The sequence below is a fragment of the Trematomus bernacchii genome, unplaced genomic scaffold, assembly GCF_902827165.1.
Source record: "Trematomus bernacchii unplaced genomic scaffold, fTreBer1.1, whole genome shotgun sequence".
Classification (NCBI taxonomy): Eukaryota; Metazoa; Chordata; class Actinopteri; order Perciformes; family Nototheniidae; genus Trematomus; species Trematomus bernacchii.
In genome coordinates, this window is record NW_022987839.1 from 2345788 (window position 1) to 2359074 (window position 13287).

At 42.3% G+C, this 13287-nt stretch overlaps 1 protein-coding gene across 1 annotated transcript in view; it reads right to left on the reverse strand.

The window, feature by feature from the left end:
- Positions 1–13287, reverse strand: part of LOC117500269 (microtubule cross-linking factor 1) — a 74997-nt gene that overhangs the window by 7035 nt on the left and 54675 nt on the right. The window contains 6 exon segments of the mRNA XM_034153080.1: positions 1219–1267; positions 1269–2681; positions 3330–3406; positions 4631–4975; positions 7097–7369; positions 12489–12656. Coding sequence (XP_034008971.1) covers positions 1219–1267; positions 1269–2681; positions 3330–3406; positions 4631–4975; positions 7097–7369; positions 12489–12656 — 2325 coding nt within the window.

The following is a 13287-nucleotide window of genomic DNA, read 5'->3' on the forward strand; positions in this document are numbered from 1 at the left end:
ATGGAAACGCAGCATGAAGTGAGCCTGGCCTAACAAGGCCTAACGAGGCCTAGCCATACCGTACTAAGCCGAGCGAGGCCCTGCAGTGGAAAAGCGCCATTAAAGTCTTAATAAACTGGATCAGCTAAAACCGACAGTGAACTAACTTTTCCAGTAAGTTGTTTCACGACTATTCCAACATTGGGTTCGGGTTACTGGTTGACCTTTAAAATAGTTTGAATAGGCCTCTTTAAAGATATATTATACCCCGACTGTGTGTATTGATCTATTTTGAGGCACATAGAAACAGTAATACATGATCTAAATCCAGTCGTATATTACTATAAAATCACATATCAGACGTAATCTAGTCTGTTCTGCAGTGAGCAGCAGCTGGTCAATCCTGCATGTTAGTGGACATATTAACCACCATATGTGGGATTATGTTGCTCACTGTTAATGTTATGGGTTTATATGTACAGTTAGACTTTGGTACATTATTTTAATGTAGAGATTTAATACAGTTTAAACCTACTTTTCAGAATTGTAATCTGTCTATAGAGGTGTGCCAGTACAAACAGTAAACTAAAAGCACTTTTCTTTATCTGTTTCATCATTCAACCATGACCAGAAAGATGGTTTTCTGTCCGTCTTTTATTTTTCCCACAGGTCAGCTGAATGGGTGGTGAAAATGGCCCAACCGATGTGTCAGAGCGCTGATCTTAAGGAGTGAAATTACCGCTTTTCTTTGGTTCATTTGGTACAGAGGAGCTCAAGAACCACTGAAAAACATTTAATTGGAGAGTTTCTGATAAGGATTAACTCTGTAGCTATGACCTCACTCAGATCATTACTGATGGATCATTTCACTTCTCCAATCATCAGACGCATAAATCAGGTTTCGGTCGGGCCTCACTGAAAGTTAAATATACAGAAATAAAAGCAAGAAAGACACGACAGTGCAGAAGAAAGTACAGAAGAAGAAGAAGAAGAAACCTTAAAGAGTGTACAGCCAGTATTTTTGAAGAGGGTCAAATATTTTGACATTACCATTGCATCAGTCAGTGCTTTCGATCTGAGAAAAAACAACATTTTAGTCAAATTACAACTTCAGCTTTCTCTCTGATGCTTTAAAGTTTATCTTCAATCCACAAGTCATAGGTATTTTTGCGTCATAAAACAAGGACCCCAGATCAAATGAGTGAAGAAGCGATGGATCCGGTTTGCCTGTATATTTACCTCCATACATCCGGACTGTCCTCTGTCAGAGTCCGCCTGCCTGCTGCCGCTCTGCCCCCCCCGTCTGAAGCCTCCTCTCGTCTCTGAGTCCTTGCTCCTGCAGCTTCTTGTTGAGGATGCGGGCCGTGTTTTCAGCCAGCGTGTATCCCGGCGGGGCGGACAGATCCTGCCGTATGCTCCCCCCCTCTACGTTCTCCAGTATCAGCTGCACTGGGCTTGGAGAGCGACCTCGGACAATCCGTAAACACTCGTTCCTGGGGTCCACTGCGATGGCCCCCTGAACTGGACTGGACTCTGTGATTGGGCGAGAGCGACTGGGGGATTTGTTGAACTTGGGCATGGGCTCGTAGGCAACGTGTGTGTGGTCGATGATGTTGAAGAGGCTGGAGAGGCCGTCGTTGATGGTGGTGTGGACGGGGCTGTCGCGGGTCGTGGTGGAGCGAGCCCACGCAGACTCGTTGCTGCTCTTCTGCGGCGTGGTAGGGGTCGGGGCTTTGTTGCTGGGCAGATCGGCCTTGTTGTTGGTGATGGACGGTTTCCTCTGGAGCTTTGGCGAGCCGTACTTTGGCGAGCAGCACGGACGCTCAAACTTACTCTGGACCACTGGAGAGTACTGGATCTTCCTGGTGTTGCGCGACGGCGAGGAGATCGGCGTGCCTCCTCCTTTAGGGGTGAGGCAGCGGTGAGGGCTGCTGGTCAGGGTCCTCAGAAGGTCCGTCTGCAGACCCACGCTGATGGTCTGGGTGGTCTGCGTGGCTCGGGTGCTGAGTCCATTGGTCTGGCAGGCGGTGTCTCGCACCACGGGCCCGGGCGGGGATCGGATAGCGTTCCTGACGGAGATCGCCACCTCCTTCATGTCGTCACTCATGTTCCTCGATAACTGCAGCTCCAGAGAGGAAGTGTAGCCCACAGTGGGGCAGATAGGAGGCTGACTAGGAGAAGTCCTCAACCCCCCTCCCTCCAGGAGCCCACATGTCCACCTCCCCCCGCTGAACACCTCGTCCGGCCCGCTGGCCGCCCCACCTTCCTCCCCTCCGCCCCTGGCTTTGGTCCCTTTGGCGTACAGGAAGTCTGGGTCTTCAGCTGCCCCCGCTCGGGTGGGGCTGTGGAGCAACACGTCGTAGTGCTCCACTCCCAGCCCTGCAGCCCCCCCCCCGGTGCCCCTCAGCGGGGACTTTAGGCAGTGCTCGGGGTCGCTGGTGGTCAGGGTGGCGCTGGTGGTGAGAAACCAGGAGGCTGGAGGTTTGTCTGTCCACTCCTCCAGGGCAGGATTCGAGCCGGACGCAGATGATGGGAAGTCCCAGCCCTTATTGTTGAACTCCTCGATGTACTTGAGGTCGTCCGGAGACAGAGGAGGGGTCACGTCGTCTTGGCCCAGATCATCGTGGCGAGTCTTGTCGGGGAGAAACGGCGAGCTGTCCATCAACCGCTGGAAGTCGCTCATGGAGCACACTGACTTGGCTCTGGAAAACACACAAAGGCACAAACAGTTCATCAAGGTGTACTTCAAACAGGAAAATGAAAGCAAACAACATCTCAACCAAATTATCTTTTCTATTTTAGTTTTTAAACTACGCAGACCTGAAACAAACTTCTTGAATATCTGAGGTCAGCCCCAGATATTCAAGAAGTTTGAATATCTGGGTTCGTTTAAATCGAGGCTGAAAACCTTTCTCTATAATGATGCCCTTCCAGAGGTCATTTAACTTTATGTTATCATTGCACTGCAGCACTTCTTGCACCATTATGTGTATTTGCAATGTCATTTTTTGTAAGAATGGGTTATTGCCTTGGTATAGCACTTTAAATTGCCTTTGTGTCTTAAATGTACTATACAAATACACTAACCTAAAACAGTTTTGAATTATTTAACAGCACGCTGAGCTGGATCACTTGAGAAAGTTTCACAAAAGTTCACCAGGGGCAAAATCACAGCCAGTCTCCGGAGGGATTCATGTGTATGTATGAGCAACAGAAGTTTAGCAGGAGGCTGGAAAATCTGCAGCAAGTGTTTACTGCTGACATCTATTAATATGCAGCAGCTTTTTATAGAATAGTTTACCCATAAAATACTCTTTCAACTCAGTTTCACTTCTTTTTCATGAGGTTACCTGAGCAGACTGCCCACAGCCATGTCGTCCTCCGGGCTCCCAAGATCATCGTCTCTCTCCGAAATCTCATTCAGGGCCTGAAACACAACGGATCAATCATGTGAGAACATTTCCAGTGTAAGATGATTTATAGGAGGTAACAGCAGGGGGGAGAAATCAGTAGATGATTCGTTGAAATGTTTAAATATCTTTTTTTTGAAAAGTACTAATAAGTGCCATTGTAAGTTAAATGTTTTTTATATAGAAATAACATATTCTGACATACGTTGAATGAATGAATCACTAAAGAGAAGATTCAAGTTTTTTTCTCGTACATTTTCAAACTCAATATCGGAGGTATTCTTTTTACCATTACTCGTCTCCCCGGCTATATAAGCGTATAGCTATTCTTTTTACAGCTACAATGACCTACATCCAATGTTGTAGAAAACAGGGAAACCTTCTAAAAAAAGATCTAAGAATAACAAATATTAGCAATTTGAGGTTCAGGTTTTTGAGTGACACCCGAGGAAATTGTCTTGCCTGTTCAGGACTAATTCACTTATTAAAATATCTATGAAATGTAAAAAAAAATCCCATTAGGTCGATGTTATGGCTTAAGAGAAATGCCTAACACCCTAGAGTGTAATGTAATGTGATGTATCCTAAATGCTCTATTTTGACCTAATTTCTTCTTCCCTCACATCCAAAAATGTGCGCTGCTGTTTAAAGCATGCCGCCTTGGTGCACACTGGCTTTCTGTATGAAAGTATTAAAGGTCCCCTATTATACTGTTTTTCATCAATATATTATAGGTCTCAGATATATACAAAACATGTCTCTGAAGTGTTTGGCTCCAAATACCAAACAGATCATTGCAGCATCCCATAATCCCCTCTGTTTCAGCCCTGTTTCTAAAGTGCTGATTCTCTGTCTGTTACTTTAGATGAAAATAAGGAGCCCCTCCCCACGCCCCTCTGAGAGATATTTGGTTACAAAGAACACAATGGTGCTCTAGGAGGAGATTCAGGTGATAAGGTGGGGGGGGGGGGGGGTTACCTTGGTTGGTGATTGGCTAATGGTTACGCAAGCCAAAACATCGTTATGACATCATAAAGTGGCCAAAATCAGATCAGCTCATTTTCAGACAGGTTTTTATATAAATTGATCAGGACAAAAAGTGAGAGAATCTTTTTTTCTGAAACTTTCAGAATCTCTTTACACAGAGGGGACACATGTTGATGTAGAAGAGACATGACAAAGTGGATTTTGCATTATAGGTGACCTTTAAATAAGTAAAAGTGACTTGGTGGATGTGTTACCTCCTTCATGCAGGGGAACCTCTTGTCGCTCTCGCTCAGTCTGGAGGGGGGCGGGACCTCCAGGCTGCTGAGGGGGTCCAGAGACAGAGCGTCCAGGAGCAGGTTCTCCGTGGGGCCTTTCAGCCTCCGCACGGCCCCCTGATGCTCCAGCATGGCTTCGGAGTCAGAGTGGGAGCGTCTGGGGGGGGCAGGAGGTGGGGTGGAGGTAGAGGGGGAGCGAGGGGAGCGAGGGGAGCGGGGGGCAATGCAGGGACTATCCTGAGGAGAAAACACGCCTCTCGGGTCCGAGCCGCCATCTTTGACGTCGAAGTCTTCGCCTCGCCGGCTGCTCAGCTCTCTCTGCAACTGCAATAAGAAACACACACACAGATATCAGAGGATCAGTCTCATTCACTTTTTATAACAACCAGACTGTAGTTTGCAAGTTTGAGCTCATTATATACAAAATCCTGACACTGACATTTGCCAATTATTCTAAAAAAGTTGTGTATTTGTTTGTTTATGGTCTTAACATCACAGCCTATATTTTAAGGGGTTAAAAGGATGTTTTTTGATAAAGAGCTCCAGCATATAACCACAACATCCCGGGGTTCAATTTCAGCCTTGGGACTTTTGGTGTATCTCAACCCTCTTTCTCTCTCCCTCCAACTCCCAATCATATCAGAAAATAATACATTTTTCTTTCTGCAAAAACAAACAAATAAATGAAAAACTTTGATAACATTTTTAGTGCTTTCTGGAGGCAATTTCACATCAAAACTGTTTCTAAAAACCTAAAAAGAAAATCTTTGGCCTGTCTGTACTGTCACTTCTTGATTATTATCGGTACATCAGTACAGATTGAGAGGATAAAAAGGGCATTCGTCTGCCATGTTTACACGAAAAAACAACTAATTGATTATAGAAATTCTGGTGATTAATTTTCTGTGGACCAAATGATCAATTAGTCGACTAATTGATGCAGCTTCCTTGCAGAGAATGTAAGGACACATATCGCCCAGGTCAGGGGGATTCATGGGTCCCCACGTATGGGCTTTGCATTTACAGTATGCTTTATGCATGCGATTGGAGGCTTTCCTCACATACATGTACAAACACCTATCGTTCCTTTAGAAACTGTAATCCTCCACTCTTCCACCTGCAGCATTCAGAGGTAAGTGACTTGATTTAGGCTCAAGGTTAAAAGAAGACCCCCCATCACTTGTTCACTTTCACCCACTGTTATCGGTTCATGTGGTGATCTGTGTTTCATAACTTTCAGCATGTATCGCTGAATAATGCATCTACGCCTCCTGCTCTGTCTTTTCATTCAGCATTGCATCAGCAGTTTTCTTGCTATTTTCTGAGTGTGTTAATATTCCAGCCCCTGCTTTATATGTAAATACTCTCACACTCATATTAAATTAACCAGCTCAATCCGGCCCTGAACATCAAACAGAGTCGAGACGCTGCAGTTCTGCTAATTAAATCTCACAAAAGACATCAATTATTCTGTAAACCTGAGTTTTTATTGTGTCTAACCTCGCCGAGTACTAAGGAACAGACAATATAATTGCCTTTTGGGGTGCTTTGTCACTCTTTCTTATATAAACACACACTTACATCGTTTAACAAGAAAAAGCTTCAGATCTTTTAGATGTGTTTTCCTAGTTTACTTTAGTTTACACTTAAGCAGTTCATTCAAAAGGGTTCAAGGCTGCGAGTTCAGATTATTTTATTCAAAATGTTAAGCTGTAAATCTTAGCCTGAATCTGATTTTCTCTGCTGCATGTGAATGTAAAATGATTATCTTCTTTAGACACATAGCATCACCCATGAAGGTGTTCTCTTAAGAGATGGTGATTGGCATTGGTTTTCTCAGGGGACTTTACAGTTTGTACAGAATACGAATACGACACACTCTGAAAACTTCCAAATGAAACCCCAAAGTTAATGGGGGACAATGTAAGAAACCTCAGGGAGAGCAACAGAGGAGGGACAGATGTGTGATAGATGTCATGTGTAGATTAAAAAGACAAGATCCTCTGTTGGGAAAATACTGAATGTACTCTTCCAATATCAGAGTAGCACATGATAACAAAGGTATCCTAACTGTAGCTGTGTACATGACAGGATGTTTGATTACATAGAAGAGCATCAGGACTGTTTTAGGCATATGATAGCTATGTGATTAACATGATGATTCAGCCTCTATGGAGATAGACATATGACAAGCATGATCATTTCTGACGTGGAGCTAATCTAAACATAACATTGAATACTGCTTTGAACCGGTATTCCTCCATCTTGTGACTGTGTAAACCCTCTCTTGTATATCAGCATGTGAAGGACACTGTTCAGGAACTAGTTGTACCTAATGCTCTGTATGTGATGACTACTTCCATTCTTGAGAGGATAATAAATACATGTCTCCTGATATTGAAGCTCAAGCCGGTGACGAGTGATATTTTTCTAAGATCCTCTCACCCTCTCCATCTTGCGGTGCAGCTCCCTCATGCTGCCATCCCACTCCTGCCTCTCCTGGTCGTGGCGGTCCAGCAGCTCGCCCCTCTCTCGGCTCCATCTCTTCTCCCCGTGCTGCAGCTTCCAGCTGAGGTCCAGAGACGTGCTGTGGCTGTCGGCCAGCAGCCGCCGGTGCTCGTCCCGCTCCAGATTCATCTCCCGCTCGGGGTCTTCATCCGGCTCCCCTTCATCTCCCTGAGCTTCTCCTCGCACCTCGCCCTCGCCCTCCTCGTCCGGCTGGTAAAGAAGTCAAAAGTCAAAGTCAACTTTATTGACAATCTTTCAGTTCGTGTGTACAGACAGAGAGATCGAAATACCTTTTCCCACAATCCCGAATACAAAAATACAAATATATATAAAAATATGTATATTCTATATATACACAATCAACATTTATACATATGCACACATTAAGACATTAAGAACAGCAAAGACACAGAAGTTGGGTTGATAAGTTATTATAAAATTATGATTATGCTATAAAAATAACTAATGAAGCCAAAGAAAAAGTGTTGTTATGAGGAAATACCACAACAGCTAACATGGTTCCAATTAACAGGTTGATTCACCGAATTTATAACATAATTTATATTAGAATTATTGGATTATTTGGAATAGAAGAAATAGTCCTAAATAAACTGGTTGCAGTATAATACTTTTGGTATAATACAGAGTAACGAGAACACTGATTCTGGAAGGAGTTGCTACTGCTGAGTCTTTAAATGCAATTGTTCTAAACTCCATTGGCAATGAGGTTTATTTCTCAAGATCGTGGCAAATAAAACTAAAACTGCCTAAATCTTGAGGTGAGTGAGAAACTATTTTTGTAGGTGAAACTCTTTTGTTTGAATGAATAAATGTTTTTAAAAGAAAGAAAAAATAAATTGAAGATCATATACTCTATCCTGAGTCGTGGACTTCGAGTCGTGGCTGAACCTGTCACTGTGGTCCTGCCTGACTCTCATCATACTACTTCCCTGATGGCTCCCACAGGATTGTTGACATCCTTGTGGATTCATCTTCTTATTATAGACACATGCATTTCAAAACATTTGGTCTACCTATGTTGTAAATGTATTATCTTTTCGATTTACACACGGCATCTATTGCACGTCTGTCCGTCCTGGGAGAGGGATCCCTCCTCTGTTGCTCTCCCTGAGGTTTCTCCCATTTTCCCCTTTAAACTGTGGGGTTTCTCTGGAAGTTGTTCCTTGTACGATGTGAGGGTCTAAGGACAGAGGGTGTCGTATTGTCATACTGATATTCTGTACAAACTGTGAAGTCCACTGAGACAAATGTAACATTAGTGATATTGGGCTATATAAATAAACATTGATTGATTGATTGATTGTATAAAGCATCTGCCAAATTTGCAATATGCAAAATGCTGAATTTCTATTCTTTACTTTGCAATTATCGTGACAAAAGATAAAATAAATGCTGATGTTATAGTTTTTCCAGAGCTGTAAAGTCCTATCTTAAAATATTGAATCGATGTGCAATTTGCAACACATCTGTTTCTCAAACTTGACTTTCTGGTACCTGAAGCAACACACCAAATGGGCTTTTTTTTTTAGGTCTTAATGTCTTCTAATACATTATAAAAACTAAGTTAGTTCTAGTCACAAAGAAGCACAATGAGATTAGGAGAAGGCATCACAAAGCACCAGGAGTTGTTCTGTAGTCGACAGAAACACAGTTAAAACTTGAGTCAGGTCTCCCCTCCGAAATGTATTCTTCACACCGGTCTCTGGAGGAAGGACATGAACCGAGGATTCAGATGAACTGCACATCTTCAAAGCTGCAGAGCGTCGGAGGAAAGCCCCTCTGGAAGAACCGAGCTTTGTAATCTTCAGGCGGCTTTAACGCCGCAACATAGTGGTACAAACTGGGTCTGCAGCGTGTGGAGCAAGTCAAGGCTGCAGCTTACATAACGGACATTCACAAACACTCAACTTGTTTGGTTTATAAGAGGTGGGAAATGTGTCTGATTACACACTGGAGAAACGTATCAAGTTCAAATCAAACAGGCTCCAATTGTAGCAGAAAATATAATTGATTTGATTTGAGGCTGAACTCTCTCCCCTGAGAGCCAGCCTGTTATTAATACCTAAAAAATACCCTTATTCCAAAATATAAACACACAGGTGAAGGTAATTTCAAATTCTGCTCCGCTCTGCTGGGCTGTGTAATAATCCTGAGTAGAAATCCAGAAGTTTGGGGGCATGTTTCTGAAGTCTTAATCAGTTTGAAGCACCGTGGAGGGAGAGAAGAGCTCAACATGGCGCTATCAGAAGAGTGTAAATTAGTTCTCGTTGAAGCCCTCAGCGACCTCTGCTCTGTGGGAGGATATGAACCATGTAAAAGCTTTTCAGATTAAGAGCATGGGAGTTAAAAAGATAATCTTCTTTCTATAAATCAAACTGATCTTAATTGGTTCCCAAAGCTGCAGTTACTTTTTCCTCAGATATATCTCGGGAGGAAAGTTTCAAAATCCTCTAATACGAGAAACTAAATATTGAATATCCTCAAATTCATTGTGTGCTGTCCTTTTTTCCCCACATTGATCTGTTGATCCGGATCGTGCTCTGCCCTTTAAAGGCAAAGAATATCTCAAGTCAAAATCTGACGAAGCAGACATTGAGGCTCCAAAACATAATCGACTTCATTTCCTTCTTCGTCACACTGCTCTACCTGTCCTTTAAAGGGGACCTATTATGCAAAATCCACTTCTTCATGTCTTTCATACATCACCATGTGTCCCCTCTGTGTAAAGAGATTCTGAAAGTTTCAGGAAAAAAGATTCACTCACTTTTTGTCCTGATCCATTTATATAAAAACGTGTCTGAAAATGAGCTGATCAGACTTTGGCCACTTCATGATGTCATAACGATTTTTTGGCTTGAGTAACCATTAGCCAATCACCAACCAAGGTAACCCCCCCCCACCATATCACCTGAATCTCCTCCTAGAGCACCATTGTGTTCTTTTTAACCAAATATCTCTCAGAGGGGCGTGGGGAGGGGCTCCTTATTTTCATCTAAAGTAACAGACAGAGAATCAGCACTTTTGAAACAGGGCTGAAACAGAGGGGATTATGGGATGCTGCAATGATCTGTTTGGTGTTTGGAGCCAAACACTTCAGAGACATGTTTGTATATATCTGAGACCTATAATATATTGATGAAAAACAGTATAATAGGGGACCTTTAAACGAACTTCCACTTCTAACTGCAGACCTAGTATTGACATTTTTATTTACTATTAAATTAAAACACAATGCAAATCAAATGTGCCAGGTGAAATTATGGTGTCAGTATACTCAGTATAGAAATCAGGGCTGCACGATATGGGGAAAAAAACTTGATTATATGGACTGATATTGCAATTGCGATATGTCTCATGATATTGGAGGGATTGATAATTCTTGCCTCATTAATCTCATGATTTAAAAAATACATTATGAAATCGTGGTGTGATTTTTTCCTGATCCTGGTCCTGATCCATTTATATGCCAGAAAATGAGCTGATCAGATATTTGCCGCTTTGTGATGTCACACTGTTCACAATTAGCCAATAACCGCCCACTTTATCACCTGAGTCTCCTCCTATAGCATCATTGTGTATTTTTAAACCAATCATCTCTCAGAGGGGCGTGGCCAGCAGCAACTCATTAGCATTTAAAGCTACAGACACAGAATCAGCACTTTTGAAACAGAGGGGTTTATGGGATGCTACAATAATGGAGGCGTGTGGTGCAGTGGGTTGTGCGTTGGTGTTCGGATCAGGGGGTCACAGGTTCAAACCCCACTGCAGTCAGCATGTCGTTGTGTCCCTGGGCAAGACACTTCACCCCAAATTGCTCCTGTGGGGATTGCCCACAGTATTGAGTATGTAAGTCGCTTTGGATAAAAGCGTCTAAGTGACATGTAATGTAATAATCAGTTTGGTATTTCAAGCCAAACACTTCAGAGACATGCTTTGTATATATCTGAGACCTATAATATATTGATGAAAAAGAGTATAATAGGGGACCTTTAAGTAAGTCTCTGTTGAAGTCTGTTTCTTTAACTTCCTGGGAGCTGCACTCTCCTTAACGCCACTCAATAGGAAGCTATTTTGAAGGTGTTGAGAACTACATTAATGTTATCCAAGCTATGTCAACAATTTGAGCAAATATCAACTAAAGTTTGTTTGCAATCTCGAAAGCCATTTACTGTAATCGCAGAACTCATATCATATTTCATGTACTCCTATCAGGTTCAGATGAAGATACTCTGCTCCTAATCTACAAATACAAACTCCCATAATGAGTGCTTATAAAAGATAACAGCTGTTCTGAGTTCACAAAGGGATGATTAGAGGAACGTCGAACATTAAGGCACCGTGCTGAATGATTCATCATTGTGTTGTCTCATTCAGAGCAGCCCCTTCCTTTTTTAATTACATTTTCAAGTGGTGATTATGAATTGGATTCTGTCCATTTGTTTGTTACTGGTGATCAAGCTCAGGGAGTAACGGATTACATGTAACGGGATTACGTCATCAAGATACAGGTACTTGTGTAGCAGCAAAACAGAGGACTCTCTTTATCCATATGCAGTACTCAAATACAAACTACTGCATATTGTGTCTTTTGCAAAAGAGATTGTATTTCTTCTTTGTAAGCTGTACTGTTCTGTAGGACTCAACTTCATATCATTGTTGCTACATCTTATTTGATATTTATTTTGTATTTATTGCATTGCATTCGATCTTGATATTGAGGTTGATCAAAATTAACAGAAAGGTTCATTACTTCTATATTGTGATACTTTCAAAACTATGTTACTGATGACTTTTTATCATAGGTAACTAGGAACAGATTACATTTTTAAAGTAACCCTCCCAACCCTGCCTGCGATTATTATTATTAAGACACAACTTCACTGCAATAAACCGTATTTAATTTAGTCTTAATTTACATTATTTAATGTAATATTCTGTTCTTGTACATATCCCATATTCTATTGACATGTATATAGACTTCTTATTTTGTATTTTATTATATATGTTGCATTGTTGGAGGAGCTCAGGTCAGAAGAATTTCATTGCCATTTCTTTGTGCATATGACAATAAAACCTTTGAATTTGAATTTGAATATCATTGCTGCACTTTAAAACTACAGCCCAGAGAGAAGGCTTAACAACAAATACATATTCCTTTGTTTCATCTCCTTAGCACCGTGCCCTGGGCTGGATTTCCTCCCTGGAGAACATGTTTACTGTCACCTGGCAGCCTAATGAATGCCCTGTTAGTCTCTACAGCAGATTGTGTCCTGTCCCTTTAAGGAGGACGCTGAGTCGCCATCTGTACCTGTCCGCAGCGGCTCTTCACCTCGGCCCACTTGACCTCCCAGGCGGCCTTGTCGTTGGCGTAGGTCGCCTGCAGCTGGCAGCGCCGCGCCTCCTCCTCCGTCAGCTCCGCCCTCACGTCCTCCAGCAGCGTGCGCACCGCCTGCAGCACCTGCCGGTTCTCCCCGAACTGCAGAGAGGAGGGAACAATCATTTCAGAATCAAAGCAACGCAAGTTTATTTATATAGCACTTTTCAACACAAGGCAATTCAAAGTGCTTTACAAAAATGAAGACATTAAGAGCATAAAACACATTAGAAACATTAAAAAGCAAAGATAATAAAACATGAATAACGGGTACATGAATAACAGTTACAGTGCCGTGTAAGATGTGAATAGTTCAATTAAAAGTAGCAGCAAAAAGAAAGTCTTCAGCCTGGATTTAAAAGTAGTCGCAGCGGACCTGCAGGTTTCTGGTAGTTTGTTCCAGATATTTGTCAATACCCCTAAACTAATTCTCACATTCCTCTACCCCTAGTCTTCCCGTGAAATGATAGTTCCGTTTTCTAACCTTTTTATATTCCTTTCATCCTTCTCTTTCAATCCTTTTAGCATCCCCAGACAACACATTTTCCCCTGTGTTACTGTTACCCGAACCCATATTTGACCTTTAAACCACTTTTCTTTTCAATTCCCAGAATTAGGATATTTAAACTTGTTTACAGAATTCCTTCCTTCCACAACGGCTCTACAACCACCACGACCCCTGGTAGACAATACACACAATACAGACTGTGAGATCATGTGCAATACACCTGTA